At 43.6% G+C, this 22,218-nt stretch overlaps 1 protein-coding gene across 1 annotated transcript in view; it reads right to left on the bottom strand.

Moving 5' to 3' along the window:
• LOC308094997 (DNA topoisomerase 2-beta-like) overlaps positions 1–22,218 on the bottom strand; it is a 96,088-nt gene that overhangs the window by 22,102 nt on the left and 51,768 nt on the right. The window contains 10 exon segments of the mRNA XM_080441846.1: positions 2,216–2,363; positions 5,868–6,068; positions 7,250–7,333; positions 9,969–10,124; positions 13,109–13,200; positions 14,066–14,261; positions 15,482–15,682; positions 17,651–17,785; positions 21,988–22,125; positions 22,127–22,218. The exon segment at positions 22,127–22,218 is cut by the window's right edge and continues 2 nt beyond it. Of these exon segments, the coding sequence (XP_080297972.1) occupies positions 2,216–2,363; positions 5,868–6,068; positions 7,250–7,333; positions 9,969–10,124; positions 13,109–13,200; positions 14,066–14,261; positions 15,482–15,682; positions 17,651–17,785; positions 21,988–22,125; positions 22,127–22,218 (1,443 nt within the window).

Below are 22,218 nucleotides of genomic sequence, written 5' to 3'. Positions count from 1 at the left end.
AGTATGTGTTTATGCTCTCAACATGACACAAGAAGACCTTCTGGTACAGTATGTGTTTATGCTCTCAACATGACACAAGAAGACCTTCTGGTACAGTATGTGTTTATGCTCTCAACATGACACAAGAAGACCTTCTAGTACAGTATGTGTTTATGCTCTCAACATGACACAAGAAGACCTTCTGGTACAGTATGTGTTTATGCTCTCAACATGACACAAGAAGACCTTCTGGGTACAGTATGTGTTTATGCTCTCAACATGACACAAGAAGACCTTCTGGGTACAGTGGCCCTCATTTATCAACGCAGCGTATAAACCGGCTTATATTTTTCCATATATTCGGCCGTACACCAACGTCCAAGTCACATTTATCAACGAATCCTACACAGCTGATCCGAGCCTACATTAGGTCCCAGGCTTGATAAATGTCACGGCTGAAACCTAGCGTCATTTAAATAACACGCCCTTAAATATTCTCAAAACGCCCCGATTTTACGACATGAAGAAGGACCAGAATACGACCAAAGACATCAAAAGCCAATGAGAAAGAGTTTCCCCCGCCTGCCTCGCCACACACGCACACGCCCCCTCTCACGCACACGCCCCCTCTCACTCACACACACACACACACACACACACACACACACACACACACACACACACACACACACACACACACACACACACACACACACACACACACACACACACACACACACACACACACACACACACACACACACAGAGCTGTGTTTTTCATGTATTGTAATACGTACCGTAGCGGTACAATCTTTGTCACGTAGGCTTGTAGTCTACATGAATGACATATTATGATACCAATCACATCGCCATGAATGGAATACGTTTGTATATTAATTTATGTAACCCATACCGAGCAGTGCACAAGCAGTCATGTAGATATTCCCCGTGAGACTCGGACGGGCGACAGTGGTTTCGGTCCGCCACGTTAATAAGAGATTGGAGCGTCGGGTTTATATCCTTAACCCATCCAGGTTGTAGCCTTCAAAACTCTCTATGACATAACTCCATAACATAGGACAAGCTACTGTAAGTTTGTACACCTCACTGTCCATGAAAAGATCGTCGGCAGTCCCGACCGCGGGACTCCCGAGTCCCGACGCAAAAGCGCTTGTATATTTTGAAAATAGCAGATCTACAAGCTCACAACGCGTCGCGATGCGACCCGTTTTTGAGCTTGCAGATCTGCTATTTTAAAATAGCCAATGCAACTGAATGACTGTTAAAGCAGTTTGTTTAAATTACTTTATAAAATGTTATATTTTCACAGGGATTATTTATTAGTGTGTATATATACATTTAGGAGTGGATTATGTGTCCAGATGCCTGTCAGACATCAGACAATGCTGCTCCGCAGGTCTAGAATGGAATAAACGGGCGCAGCCAACGTCAACAACTGGTCTCGACCAGACGTGAGATCTCAGCGTATGGTAGGATGAAGCCCACGTCAGGATATATTGATAAATGCCGAAAGGTGCGGTGATCTCGCCCTACGCCCATTATTTGGGCTGCACCGCGTTGATAAATGAGTGTCCCTATGTGTTTATGCTCTCAACATGACACAAGAAGACCTTCTGGTACAGTGTGTGTTTATGCTCTCAACATGACACAAGAAGACCTTCTGGGTACAGTATGTGTTTATGCTCTCAACATGACACAAGAAGACCTTCTGGTACAGTATGTGTTTATGCTCTCAACATGACACAAGAAGACCTTCTGGGTACAGTATGTGTTTATGCTCTCAACATGACACAAGAAGACCTTCTGGGTACAGTATGTGTTTATGCTCTCAACATGACACAAGAAGACCTTCTGGTACAGTGTGTGTTTATGCTCTCAACATGACACAAGAAGACCTTCTGGTACAGTGTGTGTTTATGCTCTCAACATGACACAAGAAGACCTTCTGGGTACAGTATGTGTTTATGCTCTCAACATGACACAAGAAGACCTTCCGGTACAGTATGTGTTTATGCTCTCAACATGACACAAGAAGACCTTCTGGTACAGTGTGTGTTTATGCTCTCAACATGACACAAGAAGACCTTCTGGTACAGTGTGTGTTTATGCTCTCAACATGACACAAGACCACCTTCTGGGTACAGTATGTGTTTATGCTCTCAACATGACACAAGAAGACCTTCTGGGTACAGTATGTGTTTATGCTCATTCTGACCTGGCTCTGCCTTCTCTTTCTTCCCACGAGGAGCCCGAGGGGCCTTGGGCTTCTTGGCTCCTCCTTCAGAGGAGTTCTCTCCCACGGTGGCTCCTCCCTCTCCTCCCAGACCCTCGTCATCCAGCTCCATCTTCACAGCATCATCGCTCTGACAAAACACAGGAAGAAGAAAACAATAAAACACCATTAACACATTGCGTGCCAATCGCGTAGATCTACGCGAACCTAAATAATTGCGCAGCGTGCCAGTCGCGTAGATCTACGCGAAGTGGTCATTTTTTTCTCGCAGGTTCACATTTCATTGTAGGCCTCCCTCGCCACGACACATTTCATTGTAGCACACCCGGAAACGGAAATATCCGTATCCAGAGATTTTCGTTCCCACCCGCCTCCGCTCTAAAGCGGAAACTAAATCTCCATTTTCTCGGTTGTTGTTTTTCTCCTCGCTGATCGCTGTTTAACATAAACCGCTGTAGCTTCAAAATGGCCGATCGCCGATCGAAACGGTCTTCTCTGGGCGTCTCACACAGCTACCCTGTGTGTCTACAAACAGTTTAACACGATTTTAAAGGTATTTAGCGAGGTCTGTGGCGACGTGAAAAAAACAAAAAAACAACAATAAATCGCTGGCACTGGTGAGTACATTATGATATTAAACTCTGGCGTGGAATGTGTTAAACAATCAACTCACATGAGTTCAGTGATGTTTGTTAACTCTTACCCTGCCAGAGTTTTTTCAGAACAGTCTGTAGCCTCTGCCAGGGTTTTGACCGATTTTGGTACCTTTTCGCATAGCCACAAAATATTTTTCTCAAGTATGATTGATCCCCAGAAAATTTCTAATCACAGATGAGATTCAGGTGTGGTTTCACAAATGTCAACGAGGTCAATTTGACCTTGTTGTCATGTGTTGTTTGATGTTTGAAAATAGCTCAAAACCAGTGGTTTCAAACCAAAAAACATTGTGAATTGTTTGTCCGTTTCAATTTTAACATTGAAGTGGATGGAGCAGCAAATCTTTGGAAATTGTTATCTCCTTATTCGTTTGGAATATCGAAAAGGTGTCAATACTAAATAATTAGAGAATCTTTTTAGAATTTTTTATTTATTTTTTTCAGGACGTTTTTAAACGTCTTTGGCAGGCAACAGCTAATTTCTCAAAGTCGTTTATAAACGTCTTTGGCAGTTATAGAGTTAAACACTACAGGGACCTGACAAGGACAGGAAGACGAAAACAAAACACCATACACTCTTTCATTGCCACGGACAGGAATTCCGTTTATTTTTTAATTGTTTTATAAAAGATGGCACTGTGATCAATAATCCGGAGTGACCACTTTCACTGTAACTCACACGGATACGGAAATAACGTCACGCGAAGATTTCCGCCTCCGTCCACTTTCTGTCTATTGGTTTCCTGCTAATGCTTGTAACTGGAGTTCATTTCTTTTGCCCTGGATTTGGCGAGACAAAAGTGGTTTCAATGGGCTCTAGCAAAGGGAGCGATAGTTCCGGACAGATCGGTGAACCAATGGGATCCGGCGGATTCTCTCTACGGAGATTTTGAACCCGCACCTCTAGACCAGATATCCGACGCGCTAGGGCAGCCTACTGGGACCCCAATCTACACTGGAAAATCCTCAGTGTTCATTTAACTCTGAGAGTGTACAAATGGGTCCATTTGGTTACATTTGTACACTCTCAGAGTTAAAGATAACTCCTCAACCCGCATTGAGAATCAGTGATCTAATTTTACATCTCTAGATTCTGTCAACAGAAATGACTTAGGGTGGGGGTACTTAGACTTAGGGTGGGGGTACTTAGACTTAGGGTGAGGGTACTTAGACTTAGGGTGGGGGTACTTAGACTTAGGGTGAGGGTACTTAGACTTAGGGTGAGGGTACGTAGACTTAGGGTGGGGTACTTAGACTTAGGGTGAGGGTACTTAGACTTAGGGTGGGGGTACTTAGACTTAGGGTGGGGGTACTTAGACTTAGGGTGGGGGTACTTAGACTTAGGGTGAGGGTACTTAGACTTAGGGTGGGGGTACTTAGACTTAGGGTGGGGTACTTAGACTTAGGGTGAGGGTACTTAGACTTAGGGTGAGGGTACTTAGACTTAGGGTGAGGGTACTTAGACTTAGGGTGGGGTACTTAGACTTAGGGTGAGGGTACTTAGACTTAGGGTGGGGTACTTAGACTTAGGGTGAGGGTACTTAGACTTAGGGTGGGGGTACTTAGACTTAGGGTGAGGGTACTTAGACTTAGGGTGAGGGTACTTAGACTTAGGGTGAGGGTACTTAGACTTAGGGTGGGGGTACTTAGACTTAGGGTGGGGGTACTTAGACTTAGGGTGAGGGTACTTAGACTTAGGGTGAGGGTACTTAGACTTAGGGTGAGGGTACTTAGACTTAGGGTGGGGGTACTTAGACTTAGGGTGAGGGTACTTAGACTTAGGGTGGGGGTACTTAGACTTAGGGTGGGGGTACTTAGACTTAGGGTGGGGGTACTTAGACTTAGGGTGGGGTACTTAGACTTAGGGTGGTGGTACTTAGACTTAGGGTGAGGGTACTTAGACTTAGGGTGAGGGTACTTAGACTTAGGGTGGGGGTACTTAGACTTAGGGTGAGGGTACTTAGACTTAGGGTGGGGTACTTAGACTTAGGGTGGGGGTACTTAGACTTAGGGTGAGGGTACTTAGACTTAGGGTGGGGGTACTTAGACTTAGGGTGGGGGTACTTAGATTTACTGGCTCCCTGTCCACTTCAGAATTGATTTTAAGATTTTAGTGTTTGTTTTTAAAGCCCAAAATGACCTGTCTCCTCCATATTTAGCTCAATTGATCATTCCATACGCTCCAACAAGAGCCCTGAGATCGGCCAATCAGTCTCTCCTGGTTGTGCCTGACACACACTTCAGGACCAGAGGAGCTTGTGCGTTCGCCGTGGCCGGTCCCAACCTCTGGAACGCCCTGCCTCTCCATGTTCGCACTGCTCGGTCTTTGACGGCCTTCAAGTCCCTACTAAAGACTCATTTTTACTCTATCGCTTTTAATTCTATTTAATTTTCATTGCCTGTTTATGCTACTATGCTCTGTACTGTGAAGCACTTTGGTTCGACCTGTCGATGTAAATGTGCTATATAAATAAAGTTTGATTTGATTTAGGGTGGGGGTACTTAGACTTAGGGTGGGGGTACTTAGACTTGGGATGGGGGTACTTAGACTTAGGGTGGGGTACTTAGACTTAGGGTGGGGGTACTTAGACTTAGGGTGGGGTACTTAGACTTGGGATGGGGGTACTTAGACTTAGGGTGGGGTACTTAGACTTAGGGTGGGGGTACTTAGACTTAGGGTGGGGTACTTAGACTTAGGGTGGGGGTACTTAGACTTAGGGTGGGGGTACTTAGACTTAGGGTGGGGGTACTTAGATTTGGGATGGGGGTACTTAGACTTAGGGTGGGGGTACTTAGACTTAGGGTGGGGGTATTTAGATTCAGGGTGGGGGTACTTAGACTTAGGGTGGGGGTATTTAGATTCAGGGTGGGGGTACTTAGACTTAGGGTGGGGGTACTTAGACTTAGGGTGGGGGTACTTAGACTTAGGGTGGGGGTACTTAGACTTAGGGTGGGGGTATATAGTGGGTTCTTCTTACCTTCTTCTTCTTGGGTACTTTCTTGGCGGAGTCAGCCTTGGCCCCCATGCCCTGGGTGGGGGGCTCCACCCTGCGCCCGTAGGGCGAAGGCAGGGTCTCCTCCAGGTGCATCTTCTTCACCTTGGGTTTGCCCACCTTGCCCTTCACCAGCTTGGCGATCCGCCCTGCGCTCAGCTCGTCTCGCTCCTGGGCCTCCAGTTTCTGACAAGAAGAAGAACAGCACCACCACCACACCATGGTCACATTGAGCCCTGAAGACATGACACCATGGTCACATTGAGCCCTGAAGACATGACACCATGGTCACATTGAGCCGTGAAGACATGACACCATGGTCACATTGAGCCCTGAAGACATGACACCATGGTGACATTGAGCCCTGAAGACATGACACCATGGTCACATTGAGCCCTGAAGACATGACACCATGGTCACATTGAGCCCTGAAGACATGACCCCATGGTCACATTGAGCCCTGAAGACATGACACCATGGTGACATTGAGCCCTGAAGACATGACACCATGGTGACATTGAGCCCTGAAGACATGATCCGTTTCAACCGTCTACCAGCTCTGTTTTGGGCAGGTCACCACTGGTGAAACATTCAGAAGTTCTACAAGCTCACTACGAATCAATCTGGGAACCCATCGTCAAATAAAAAGGAAAAACAGCGTTTTTCACTTTTGCATTTGACTCTGGGGGAGGGATTAAATAGACGGACGATGACTGGAAACCGGCGTTTGGTCTCTGCCCTCAGCCCTCCACTTCCGGTGGTGCGCCTATGTTTTCATTCCCACTAACAATATTTCTCCACGGAATACACCATTTCTCCCAAAGAACATGGATCGTTTTGGTTATAAGCCCACTTGTTTCTATGATGAAAGAGCAAGTTATTATTTTTTTACAGATTCAGTAGCGCAGCTCTGAATCAGTTCTTGAGAGATTAACCACGAATTGCTTAAAGTGGTTAAGAAATGGAATCATGTGGATCTGGGGATCCACATGGTTAAGGGCGTGGAATGGATCCAATGTGGATCTCTGACTTCATGTAGCCAGCCTGTCACATCGGTTCTCTATGATACAACTATAAAATTGTAAATAAAATAAAGTCATAATAAAGGTTTATCCCACTCAGAGCCCCAATGGTATAATAAAGTCAAAATGTGACACTAAAGAGGTTTGTGAGATCAGGGCGACAGACACACAGGCCTCCTGCAGAGACACACCATAAAAACTCTTTTATGAAGACAGACATAATAAACTTACATCCAGCTCTTCTATGAAGACAGACATAATAAACTTACATCCAGCTCTTCTATGAAGACAGACATAATAAACTTACATCCAGCTCTTCTATGAAGACAGACATAATAAACTTACATCCAGCTCTTCTATGAAGATAGACAGGTCCTCCTTCCACAGATCTTCTGAGTTCTTCCTCTGGAGCTCATTCAGTTCTCCTCCCTGCACAGCAAACGATAACAATGTAATGTAGGCATTTAGCAGATGCTCTTAAACACATACATAGAATGCATAGAGACAGTGTAGTGTCTCAGTAAACTATAGGATCATAGAATACATAGAGACAGTGTAGTGTCTCAGTAAACTATAGGATCATAGAATACAGAGACAGTGTAGTGTCTCAGTAAACTATAGGATCATAGAATACAGAGAGACAGTGTAGTATCTCAGTAAACTATAGGATCATAGAATACAGAGACAGTGTAGTGTCTCAGTAAACTATAGGATCATAGAATACAGAGAGACAGTGTAGTGTCTCAGTAAACTATAGGATCATAGAATACAGAGAGACAGTGTAGTGCCTCAGTGGACTAGGATCACAGGTAAACCAACAACCCATCATCAGTCTAATCAATATACTATAAAATAATCATCTGTACTTTGTAACTATAGGATACCAGGTAAACAATGCACCTAGCATCTGTTTAAATTACATGCTAGTTAAAATACATTTTAACTCACTGAGTGCCAGAAATGTTAACTTGTCCCAGTGCCAGAGATTTTTTCAAGGTAAAAAAAAAGTGCTTAGGAAGCGAGATACAGCCTTTTTCAGTTATAAGTTAAACAAGGAGTGGATGGAGCTGCAAATCTTCAGATAATGATATCTTCTATCTATCTATTCTGAACATGTTTTTTTTTTAAAAACACGTCAAACACGTCATTGGCACGTTGCGCCATAGCGGTAAAAACGCGTGAAACACGTCAATGGCACTCAATGAGTTAATATTGTGGTCAAGAAAAACAAGTAACAAAAACATGAGCTCAAATGACCAAGATATGACTGCATGGTGGACATATCTACTGTATATGGTGGACATATCTACTGTACATGGTGGACATATCTACTGTACATGGTGGACATATCTACTGTACATGGTGGACATATCTACTGTACATGGTGGACATATCTACTGTATATGGTGGACATATCTACTGTGTATGGTGGACATATCTACTGTATATGGTGGACATATCTACTGTACATGGTGGACATATCTACTGTATATGGTGGACATATCTACTGTATATGGTGGACATATCTACTGTACATGGTGGACATATCTACTGTACATGGTGGACATATCTACTGTACATGGTGGACATATCTACTGTACATGGTGGACATATCTACTGTATATGGTGGACATATCTACTGTGTATGGTGGACATATCTACTGTATATGGTGGACATATCTACTGTACATGGTGGACATATCTACTGTATATGGTGGACATATCTACTGTATATGGTGGACATATCTACTGTACATGGTGGACATATCTACTGTATATGGTGGACATATCTACTGTATATGGTGGACATATCTACTGTATATGGTGGACATATCTACTGTACATGGTGGACATATCTACTGTATATGGTGGACATATCTACTGTACATGGTGGACATATCTACTGTACATGGTGGACATATCTACTGTACATGGTGGACATATCTACTGTACATGGTGGACATATCTACTGTACATGGTGGACATATCTACTGTATATGGTGGACATATCTACTGTGTATGGTGGACATATCTACTGTATATGGTGGACATATCTACTGTACATGGTGGACATATCTACTGTATATGGTGGACATATCTACTGTGTATGGTGGACATATCTACTGTACATGGTGGACATATCTACTGTATATGGTGGACATATCTACTGTATATGGTGGACATATCTACTGTATATGGTGGACATATCTACTGTAGGTCAGTCGCTAGCATTAATCCAAGGTGTCAGGAAGGGCTGAGGTGGAGTCTGAAGAGGTTAGTCTTTAGGTTACGGCAGTGATGAGCTGTGGATTTTTGAACTAGGGGGGCTATAATTTCTGACGTCACGTGCACGTGCGCATGTGCACATAGCCAATCAGCTCAGTGCTAGTTGAAATACTGTATTCAACATGTGATTTTTAATGTAATTATATCTTATTATTTAGTTGCATTGTTAAATTGTTGTTTTTATTTTTGTTTCAATTAATTAATTATTTTATTTTCCTTTTAGTTTTATATAAAAGCCCTTTACATAGACTCACCCACACATAAGTACTTAAAATAATCAGACAACTTGTCTTTGTCTTGTCTCAGAGAACTGGGTCCTCTTCTAAGCGATCCCCTTCACACTCTGCAGTGCAGAGACATGGCTTTTTTCGAGTAGCCTAATGTTATGCAAAGCAGCCAGGTAGACGCTATTGAGAACGGGTCGCCGCTGACGGCGCGAACCTTGAGAGGCTATTGTTTAAACTTTAAGGTGTTAAGACCGCAGCTGACGGTGCGTGCTCGCGCGTGCATGTGGAGCTCCCAGCCAGCGCCAGAACTAAGGGGTCGCCGACCCCCCATAGCACCCCCTACAGCAGGGAAGATTGGGAGTGAGTCTGCAGTTCTAATTGAAATGGGGAGTTTGTTCCAGTTTGGGAGCCAGGAGGGAGAAGATTCTGGGACGTGTGGAGCAGAGTGTTTTAGGGAAGGTTCTGACAGCTGCCCTGTGATGTTTTTTACCTTCTGGTCTCTCTGCTTAAGGTTAGGTTAGGGTTCTAGAGTTAGGTGTGATGGTTGTTACCTTCAGGTCTCTCTGCTTCAGCAGCTCCTCCACCTTCTCCTTGGTCAGGCACCACAGAGGCATGTTGAGGATGTAGTTGAAGTTTGGTCCCGACGACGAGCCTGAATCCACCGAGCCGTCACTGTCGTCACCGCCCCTGTCCTCCTCCTCTAGAGCCTGACGGCCCACAAACACCACGTTACACCATGTTACACCACGTTACACCATGTTACACCACGTTACACCATGTTACACCATGTTACACCATGTTACACCATGTTACACCACGTTACACCATGTTACACCATGTTACACCATGTTACACCACATTACACCATGTTACACCACGTTACACCATGTTACACCATGTTACACCACGTTACACCATGTTACACCATGTTACACCATGTTACACCATGTTACACCACGTTACACCATGTTACACCACGTTACACCATGTTACACCACGTTACACCATGTTACACCACGTTACACCATGTTACACCATGTTACACCATGTTACACCATGTTACACCATGTTACACCATGTTACACCACGTTACACCACGTTACACCATGTTACACCATGTTACACCATGTTACACCATGTTACACCATGTTACACCACGTTACACCACGTTACACCACGTTACACCACGTTACACCACATTACACCATGTTACACCACGTTACACCACGTTACACCACGTTACACCATGTTACACCACGTTACACCATGTTACACCATGTTACACCACGTTACACCATGTTACACCATGTTACACCACGTTACACCACGTTACACCACGTTACACCACGTTACACCATGTTACACCACGTTACACCACGTTACACCACGTTACACCACGTTACACCATGTTACACCACGTTACACCACGTTACACCACGTTACACCATGTTACACCATGTTACACCACGTTACACCACGTTACACCATGTTACACCATGTTACACCACGTTACACCACGTTACACCATGTTACACCACATTACACCATGTTACACCACGTTACACCATGTTACACCACATTACACCATGTTACACCACGTTACACCATGTTACACCATGTTACACCACGTTACACCACGTTACACCATGTTACACCACATTACACCATGTTACACCACGTTACACCATGTTACACCACATTACACCATGTTACACCACGTTACACCACGTTACACCATGTTACACCACATTACACCATGTTACACCACGTTACACCATGTTACACCATGTTACACCACGTTACACCACGTTACACCATGTTACACCACATTACACCATGTTACACCACGTTACACCATGTTACACCACATTACACCATGTTACACCACGTTACACCATGTTACACCATGTTACACCATGTTACACCACGTTACACCATGTTACACCATGTTACACCATGTTACACCATGTTACACCATGTTACACCATGTTACACCACGTTACACCACGTTACACCACGTTACACCATGTTACACCACATTACACCATGTTACACCACGTTACACCACGTTACACCACGTTACACCATGTTACACCACGTTACACCATGTTACACCATGTTACACCACGTTACACCATGTTACACCATGTTACACCACGTTACACCACGTTACACCACGTTACACCATGTTACACCATGTTACACCACGTTACACCACGTTACACCATGTTACACCATGTTACACCACGTTACACCACGTTACACCATGTTACACCACATTACACCATGTTACACCACATTACACCATGTTACACCACGTTACACCACGTTACACCATGTTACACCATGTTACACCACGTTACACCATGTTACACCATGTTACACCACGTTACACCACGTTACACCATGTTACACCATGTTACACCATGTTACACCATGTTACACCATGTTACACCACATTATAACTACTACACTGTCCCTGTCCTCCTCCTCTAGAGCCTGATGTCCCACAAACACCATGTTACACCATGTTACACCATGTTACACCATGTTACACCATGTTACACCACATTATAACTACTACACTGTCCCTGTCCTCCTCCTCTAGAGCCTGATGTCCCACAAACACCATGTTACACCATGTTACACCACATTATAACTACACCGTCTCTGTCCTCCTCCTCTAGAGCCTGATGTCCCACAAACACCACATTACACCATGTTACACCACATTACACCATGTTACACCACATTACACCATGTTACACCACATTATAACTACACCGTCCCTGTCCTCCTCCTCTAGAGCCTGACGGCCCACAAACACCACGTGACAACTTCAGCTTTAATGTCACATCACAGGTTTACAGGAGTAAAAGAGTGGCTGATAGTATTTATAGCAGAAGGTCAGGTCCTTGTTTTGGGTCATGAGGGCTGAAACCGCTGCCTTTGCATCAGAAATAATGACACAAACAGAGGCAGAGACCATACCTTCTCCTGTGCTTTAAGAACTGTGTTTAAGAACCATACCTTCTCCTGTGTTTAAGAACCATACCTTCTCCTGTGTTTAAGAACCATACCTTCTCCTGTGTTTAAGAACCATACCTTCTCCTGTGCTTTAAGAGCTGTGTTTAAGAACCATACCTTCTCCTGTGCTTTAAGAACTGTATTTAAGAACCATACCTTCTCCTGTGCTTTAAGAACTGTGTTTAAGAACCATACCTTCTCCTGTGCTTTAAGAACTGTGTTTAAGAACCATACCTTCTCCTGTGCTTTAAGAGTTGTGTTTAAGAACCATACCTTCTCCTGTGCTTTAAGAGTTGTGTTTAAGAACCATACCTTCTCCTGTGCTTTAAGAGTTGTGTTTAAGAACCATACCTTCTCCTGTGCTTTAAGAGTGATATTTAAGAACCATACCTTCTCCTGTGCTTTAAGAACTGTATTTAAGAACCATACCTTCTCCTGTGCTTTAAGAACTGTGTTTAAGAACCATACCTTCTCCTGTGCTTTAAGAGTTGTGTTTAAGAACCATACCTTCTCCTGTGCTTTAAGAGTTGTGTTTAAGAACCATACCTTCTCCTGTGCTTTAAGAGTTGTGTTTAAGAACCATACCTTCTCCTGTGCTTTAAGAGTGATATTTAAGAACCATACCTTCTCCTGTGCTTTAAGAGCTGTGTTTAAGAAACCATACCTTCTCCTGTGCTCTGGTCCATGCTGCCACGGGGTCAGACTCGTAGCCCTTCTGGACCAGCATCCGGATCAGCTCTCGTTTGCTCTTGTTCTCTGTTAGTGAACAAAAGGTGAGTGGATACATATTATATCACCTATTCATCCCATAAGAACCACACAGTTTGTTAAGTTAAGAGCTACAGCTCAATGTACAACACCGTTACACCACAGCCTCGCTTACAGACAGATCTTCAAGCTCTCAATGCATCACACATCGTGGTGGAGTAAGAATTATGCATAGTGATACATACACAGTGGTGGAAAAAGTACTTAGATTGTTTACTTAAGTAAAAGTATCAATACTGCAATGCAGAAATACTCTGTTACAAGTTAAAGTCCGGTAATCAAAATTTACTTGAAAGTACCAAAAGTAGATTGTACTCATTATGCAGAATGTCCCATTTCACAACTTTTAAAATGTAATAACAATATTTTAAAAATAGCAGATCTACATCTTGAAAATCTACATCTACATGTAGATTTTCAAATGGCCGAAATGTATATAGGGCTGAAGTGGCTAATGTATGTTTTGTAATAATAAATGTATATATATATAATGTATATATAAATGTATATAGGGCTGAAGTGGCTAATGTATGTTTTGTAATAATAATGTATATATATAATGTATATATAAATGTATATAGGGCTGAAGTGGCTAATGTATGTTTTGTAATAATAATCAAAATTTACAAAGTAACTAGTAAGTAAAGTTTTTAAATAAATGTAGTGGAGTAAAAGTACAATATTTGCCTCTGAGATGTTACTTTACACCCCTATACATACACACAGTATGTTACTTTACACCCCTATACATACACACAGTATGTATCCTAACCCTAACCCTATACATACACACAGTATGTATCCTAACCCTAACCCTATACATACACACAGTATGTGCTTTCATGACTCTTACCGATGGTGACCTTCCCTTCGATCTTCTCCAGGACAAAGCGGGCCTGGTTGGACAGCTTGGAGGACTCAGCTCCCAGGCTGCCTAGCAACCAGTCCTTCCTCAGCTGGTAGTAGTGCAGCCGCAGCTCATAGAACTCCTTCAGGATGTCCTGGACTGAGTCGTACCTCTTCAGACAGCCCATGTGGTCAAACAGCACCTACACAGGCCACAGGACATTAAATCACTCAAGCCCTTTATACTGTGTTGTATGAGTGATACCGGACCGCACTTTGACAACCCAGGGATTCAAGCAAACACAAGTCTCACACATGTTTTTGTTAGAGCCAAGACCCAATCTGTGATTTATCAAACCAACCACACCAGAGCTGTGTTTCCATTAGTACAACTATTAAGCTTCAGTATTATTGTTGTAAACCTAATGTTCAAGCTGTTTTATATATATATATAGCCAACAGTTGAAAAAATTGCAGATCGAGGCTTTAGTCTTTGCTGTCTAAGATGTTTCACAGCATGTATTCTATAGCTAGTTTGACCCATTCTAAATACTCTTAAATCATTCTATAGCTAGTTTGACCCATTCTAAATACTCTTAAATCATTCTATAGCTAGTTTGACCCATTCTAAATACTCTTAAATCATTCTATAGCTAGTTTGACCCTTTCTAAATACTCTTAAATCATTCTATGGCTAGTTTGACCCATTCTAAATACTCTTAAATCATTCTATAGCAGTGCCCATACCCTAGGTGGGGTTGGTGAAAGGGCCTTTCTGTGTGGAGTTTGCATGTTCTCCCCGTGTCTCCTAGGGTAGGTACCCTCACTAAAACATGCAGTAATCCTGGTCACTATACTGCCCCCCCCTGGTCAGCCGGGGCGCCTGATGGAGGGGAAAGGAACTGGTTGGAATGAAGTGTTCCTTCCACGCGCTACGTCCAACCAGGGAAACTCTCCCCTGTCAGGTGACAAGAAGGTCAGTTGGCTCTCATGCATTGAAGGAGGCATGAGCTCGGCCCTGGCCTCCCTAGGTTGGCAGAGGGAAGGTAGTGCCCAGGATTACATAGACAATTGGCACTGGGTGTAAAAAATGGGTTACAAAATCGTGGGATAAAAATTTAAAGTAAAAAAAAAAATCATTCTATAGCTAGTTTGACCCATTCTAAATACTGATTACCGAATGTTTATTTTTTTTCCTTCTCAATTCTACGTGGTAATGATTTTGACGATTTTAACGGAAATCGTTGAATATGCTGGCACTGGCTGAACCCTGTTTAAAAAAACCTCTGGCACTCAGTGTGTTAATATAAATAAATAAGTCTGGCAGTGAGAGAGTTAATAAGTGTTGCTACTTGCAATGGAGTTGCAGGTGAGGCTATTATTACAATTATTATTATAAGTATTATTATCATTAATTAAATACCATGGAGTTGCAGGTGAGGCTGGACTGCAGCTTGAACACCTTGTGGAGGCCAGCAGCCTCGGCCTGGGCCAGCTTCTCCTCAGACATACGGACTACAAACTTGACCGTCTGGTCGGTGTGGTACTCCTTGTAGTCACTGATGAGGGCCGGGGTCTTCTCTGTCCCCTGGAGCATGGGCTCCAGGACAGACTCCTTGTAGGCCTGCGCACACACACACACACACACACACACACACACACACACACACACACACACAGAAACAAAACATGGGTTGATAAACAGGCTACTTATAAGCCTGCACAAAAACGGAAACGAACTCGAAAAAGTGCTCCTCGGAGCACAGGTCTCCGTCAGGTCAGGTAGGTTATTGTGGCCTCCTGGTGGCGCTATAACAGGCCAATGTGAAAAGGGGGCCATTTCTTCCTAGGCTGTGCACGGCAACTGGACACTGCATTCATGATTTGAGGCATTTTGTTCAAATTTTTTTTTTGTTGCTAAATTAGACCTCCTGGTGGCGCTATAACAGGCCAATGTGAAAAGGGTGGCATTTGTTCCTCAACATAGTGTGAATGTGCGTGCAAAGTTTCACCGCAAATTCAAAACGGGCCACTCCTGCAAACTGTCAATGTCAATCTTAGCCAATGAGGATGGAATATGAAAAATCTAACAGATCCGTCTTGATCACATGACTATAGAGATCATGTGTACCGATTTGCGTGAAATTTGGATAAAATCTGAAGGAGTAATATCCCAAAATGTGTTTTATATAAGTTGGCCTCCTGGTGGCGCTACAAAAGGCAGATGTGAAAAATGCAGGGCAAAGGTTTTTCCCTGGCGTCTAGGGAGTGTGCATACAAAGTTTTACACAGATCGGTGCAGTTATAGGTAAAAACAGGAATTGGCCTGTAATAGCGCCACCATGAGGCTGATTAGAACATTTTCAAGTGGCATTTCTTCCTCTGCATAGTGGGAATGTGCGTGCAAAATGTCACGGAAATTGCATGCTGTGTTCATGATTTGAGGCATTTTGTTCAAAACGGAGCACTCCTGCAAACTTTGGAAGCCATTTTTAGCCAATTAGGATGGAATATGAAAATGACTATAGAGATACTGTGTACCGATTCGCGTTTGGACAAAATCTATAGGAGTACTGTAAAAAAAAAAATGTTTTGCAAAAAGCGGCCTCCTGGTGGCGTTATAACAGGCCCATGTGAAACATTTGGGGCAGAGGTTCTGAATTGGCATCCAGGGAGTGTGTGTGCACAGTTTCACTGCGATCAAAAAAACACGGGTCATAGAATGTAGGTGTGCAACAGTTAACTGAAATAACCATCAATATAATAGATCAGTGGTTTTCAACCCTTTTCATGTCAAGGACCCCCAAAATGATATGTATTTGGCTGCGGGACCCCCCCCCCCCCCTCTCAAAAATATTCTGCACCAGGTATTTTTCAAAAAATAGCTGATCTACAAGCTCATAGTGCCGTGCTACTTTTGAATAGCCAAAGTGTAAAATACGGTTTAAGTGGCTAAAATAATTGCTACGCTAGCTATATTAACACATTTTGCTGGGGACCCCCTGGTACCCCCTCAAGGACCACTGGTATAGATAATAAAAATAAAAAAACATAATCATTCAAATCGATCTTAATATCAATTATTTTGATGCCAAAACATTCCACCATCAGCTTGAAACAGATCTATGGTTCTGTCTGGTTAGTTACCTGGGTCCAGGTGTGTGTGTGTGTGTGTGTGTGTGTGGTTAGTTACCTGGGTCCAGGTGTGTGTGTGTGTGTGTGTGTGTGTGTGTGTGTGTGTGTGTGTGTGTGTGTGTGTGGTTAGTTACCTGGGTCCAGGTGTGTGTGTGTGTGTGTGTGTGTGTGTGTGTGTGTGTGTGTGTGTGTGTGTGTGTTAGTTACCTGGGTCCAGGTGTGTGTGTGTGTGTGTGTGTGTGTGTGTGTGTGTGTGTGTGTGTGTGCGTGCGTGCGTGCGTGGGTGGTTAGTTACCTGGGTCCAGGTGTGTGTGTGTGTGTGTGTGTGTGTTTAGATACCTGGGTCCAGGTGTGTGTGTGTGTGTGTGTGTGTGTGTGTGTGTGTGTGTGTGTGTGTGTGTGTGTGTGTGTGTGTGTGTGTGTGTGTGTGTGTGTGTGAGACTGTGTGGTTAGTTACCTGGGTCCAGGTGCGGACGGGCAGCTCAGTGATCTCTATGGTGTGATGGTCGATCACAGAGATCTCTCCACTGATCAGGTACTGGTTCTGACCCAGCTCATGGATCACTCCTTTAAAGTTCTTATAGCTGGGCAGCTGAGGAGAGGAGAGGAGAGAGGAGAGAGGAGAGAGGAGGGGAGAGGAGAGGAGGGTGAGGGAGAGGAGAGAGGAGGGGAGGAGAGAGGAGAGAGGAGAGGAGAGGAGAGGAGAGAGGAGGAGAGAGGAGGAGAGGGGAGGGGAGAGGAGAGGAGAGGAGAGGAGAGGAGGGGAGGAGAGAGGAGGGGAGGAGAGAGGAGAGAGGAGAGAGGAGAGGAGAGGAGAGGAGAGGAGAGGAGAGAGGAGGAGAGAGGAGGAGAGGGGAGGGGAGAGGAGAGGAGAGGAGAGGAGAGGAGAGAGGAGAGAGGAGAGAGGAGGAGAGGAGAGGAGGGGAGGGGAGGAGAGAGGAGAGAGGAGAGAGGAGAGAGGAGAGAGGAGGAGAGGAGAGGGGAGGGGAGAGAGGAGGAGAGGGGAGGGGAGGGGAGGGGAGGGGAGAGGAGAGGAGAGGAGAGGAGAGGAGAGGAGAGGAGAGGAGAGGAGAGGAGAGGAGAGTGTTATAATAACTATTTTTCTATTGTCTTTGTCAGGTTCTAACACGTCGTTGCAGAAACCTTGTTTATTCAACTTTTCGGGGGTTTGTAATTAACGCCCTACTTGGTCATATAAGACTGTCATGCAAACATACAGTAGATCTACAAGCTCACACTGCATCATGGGCAGAGGGTCCTGATGGTTGAGCATACAGTAGATGTTGTTGACTATCTCTCTCACATCAAAGTTAGCTATCTTACAGTATTAATAGTAATAGATTACCATGTATTATAACAGTAATAGATTACCATAGGTAGAGGGTCCTGGTGGTTGAGCATACGGTAGATGTTGTTGACTATCTCTCTCACATCGTAGTTAGCTATCTTGCGTATCTAGCTATCTTGCGTATCTAGCTATCTTGCTAACGTGCGTTCCCTGCACAACAAGATAGGCACGATACGGACATACACAAGGTACAATCATGATTTTCGTGAGGCATCACTGTTTTGTTTCACTGAGAGCTGGTTAAAGCCATCACAACCAGACTCACTCTATGAAGTCCCCGGATTCACTCTGGTACGACTGGACAGAGGTGGAGGGAGGGGTTACGGCGGTGTATGTGTGTACATAAATGATCTCTGGTGTCGATCCTTCACCGTCAAACTTAGGATATGCGATGATCCCAACGTGGAGATCCTAGGCATGACTTTAAGACCCTTCTATCTTCCCCGCGAATTTGGGTGCATTTTACTTTTTCTAGTATATGTGCCTCCTAAAGGGCCAGGAAGAGCTGCACAAGCAGCAAAAACCACTGCTGACTGTGTGCACGGACTGCAACTGCAGTATCCAGAGGCACCAGCAATCGTGCTGGGAGACTTGAATCAGTGCTATCTGGACACCGTGCTGCCGGGATTTGAACAATATGTTAAGGATGCGACGAGGAAAAATAACATTCTGGACAAGTGTTATGTGAACATTCCACATGCATATGTTGCCACGGTTGGGCCGCCTATATTGACCTCTGATCACAACGTTGTGTGCATGACCCCAATTTATAAGTCAAAACTGAAGAGAGGAAAGCTGGAGAAGAAAGTAGTTAGACATGGACAAATGAAAGCAAGGAACAACTGAAAGCATGCCTGGACTGTACAGATTGGGACACTTTAGAGATGGTTCATTGGACGAAGTAACCACAGTTACAAATGATTACATTAATTTTTGTGTACAGCTGGTTGTTCCTACAAAAGAAATTAAAATCTATCCGAACAATAAATCTTATGTGACCAAGGACATAAAGAATGTTATAAATGAAAGGAAAACAGCCTTCATAAACAAAGATTTCGGTGCACTTAAATTGACAGAAAAAAAGCTAAAAACTAAAATGAGGCAGGCAAAATTGGCACATAGACAGCATCTAGAGGATGCGTTTAAAGCCAATAATCACAAAAAGGCGTGGGATACTATGAAATCCATGACAGGAATGTCATCCCCAACCAAACCTATTGTGACAGACAATGAACTTGGCTTTGCCAATGACCTAAATACTTTCTATGCAGATTCGAATCATTAGGTGATTCCTCTAAGTGCACTGAAATACTGAAGGCTGTAACACCTGCCCCCTCAGACAGAATTATCATCACTGAAGAGGATGTCAGGTGTTTCGGTGTACGTACACAAGGAAAGCTAATGGGCCGGATGAGTGCAGTGCTTTTCTCCTCAAAAACTTTGCATCTGAGTGGCTCCTGTGTGGCAACCAATATTTCAAACCTCTGTAGATACACACATAATTCCTCTGTGTTGGAAAACCTCGCACATAAAACCACTACCCAAAATCCGATGTCCAAAAGAACATAAGGATTATAGACCCATAGCTCTCACTTCAGTGACCATGAAATCACTGGAAAGAATACTGTTGCAACATCTTGTAAGTATAACTAAGACAAATTTGACCCCTGTCAGTTTGCTTATAAGAAAGGTTGCGGTACAGAGGGACGCGGTTTTGTCACACTGGTCCACTTCATTACAAAACACCTAGATAAGTCTAACAAGAATCATGCAAGGGTGCTGTTCTTAGACTTCTCTTCAGCCTTCAATACAATACAGTCTGATATTCTGGTGACAAAGATGGTACAGTTGGAACTGAATCCATACTTAATTCACTGGTATGCTTCCTTCCTTACGAACAGAGTACAGAGGGTGAAAGTGAACAAAACCCTCTCCTCAGCATTAACTACTAATGTTGGTGCTCCCAGGGTTTGTGTAAGCTCAGCTGTACTTTTCACCCTTTATACTGACAGCTGTCGTACTGAGGAATGTCTGTCTGAATGTCGCACTGACAAACCAGACCAATACATTCTAAAGTACTCTGATGATACAGTTTTGATTTCTCTTTTGGATAGTTCCAGTGATCCTGGACTGCACCAACACAGAGTAATAAGGTGGTGGAGTGGAGTGATAACAACGCTCTTATCATTAACAAAAAAAAGACTGTTTTTGGTGCCCCACTAGAGATACACAGATCCCCCATTACTATTCATAGTGAACAGATCAACCAGGTATGTTCGTATACATACCTAGGAGTAGTAATGACCACCTTCTGTCATGGAAAGACCAGATTGAATCAGTGGGTAAGAAGACAAAGCAAAGAGTCTATTTCCTTCGCCGCCTGAGATCTTTTGGTGCTAGTAGACAGATTCTTCTTTTGTTTTTCACTTCTGTTTATTATGAGTGTTCTGCAGTACTGTAGTACCACCTGGTATGGATGTCTGTCTGTAGCCTTAAAGTCACAACTGCTGCAGCAACTGAACATTTTTCAAAGATTGTTGGACAACCACTTCAGAGGCTCTATACATCTACCAGGGTTCCCACACATTTTTACCCATGATTTTCCAAAACTTCTCCAAGACTTTTCCAGAATATTTAACCAAATTTCCAGGCCTAAATAACAATCATTCAGCGCAATAAAGGAGTCTTACTCCTATGTGCAATGGCCTAAAGACAGGCAGTGTAGCAAAAATAAAGCATAGAATATAGAATGGTATAATTCCATTCCAAATTTCGTACCAAATTTACTAACTAACTACGCAACACTCTGCAGCATGTGGTAAGCTTATGTAGATCTGTTCTTTTTTGTCACGTCCGGTATACATTAGGCTGCAATCACGCAGCCCGTTCGGAGAAAAATGTTACATATTTCGTGTTATATACATGTTTTGGAAAACGTTTTTTATAAACAAAATCAATAGCCAAAAACAATGCATAGCCAAATATTTTTCCAGGATATTCCAGGACCCTTGATGAATTCCAAACCTTTTCCAGGACTGGAAAAAGTTTTTTATTATTTCAAAATATTTCCAGAAATTTCATGACCGTGGGTACCCTGATCTACGTATAATGACAGTATGATAAGGTTGGCAAGGAATATCACTTCAAACACTAGCCATGCTTTGTATGGAGAATATAGGTTGCTGCCTTCAGGAAGGAGATACAGTGTTCCTACATACAATAAGGTCAAACTGAAGAGGTCCTTTGTCCATCAGACGACATTGAGGCTTAATCAGGAGTTGTAGGCTTGGGGTAGGCTGAGAGGTGGACATTGCTCTTGTCTTTGTATGTCTTTATGTATGTATTCTGTTCTGTTTTCTTGTGTCATGTCAAATGTGTGTACTGTTTATTGTTTATTGTTGCATACATGGCTGCTGGGTCGCAAGACAGTAACAGTAATAGATTACCATAGGCAGAGGGTCCTGGTGGTTCAGCATACGGTAGATGTTGTTGACTATCTCTCTCACATCAAAGTTAGCTATCTTACAGGCCCAGCCCGTGCCGATGCCCTCGGCTCCGTTGACGAGCACCATGGGGATGATGGGGGATGTACCACTCTGGCTCCACCTTCTGGTTGTCATCGAACAGGAACTTCAGCAGGTTGTGATCCAACGCTGGGAACAGCAGCTTGGCCAGAG

Source organism: Gymnoscopelus braueri (assembly GCF_963280865.1).
Source record: "Gymnoscopelus braueri genome assembly, chromosome: 11".
Classification (NCBI taxonomy): domain Eukaryota; kingdom Metazoa; phylum Chordata; class Actinopteri; order Myctophiformes; family Myctophidae; genus Gymnoscopelus; species Gymnoscopelus braueri.
This window is presented reverse-complemented; position numbering and strand designations above follow the sequence as displayed.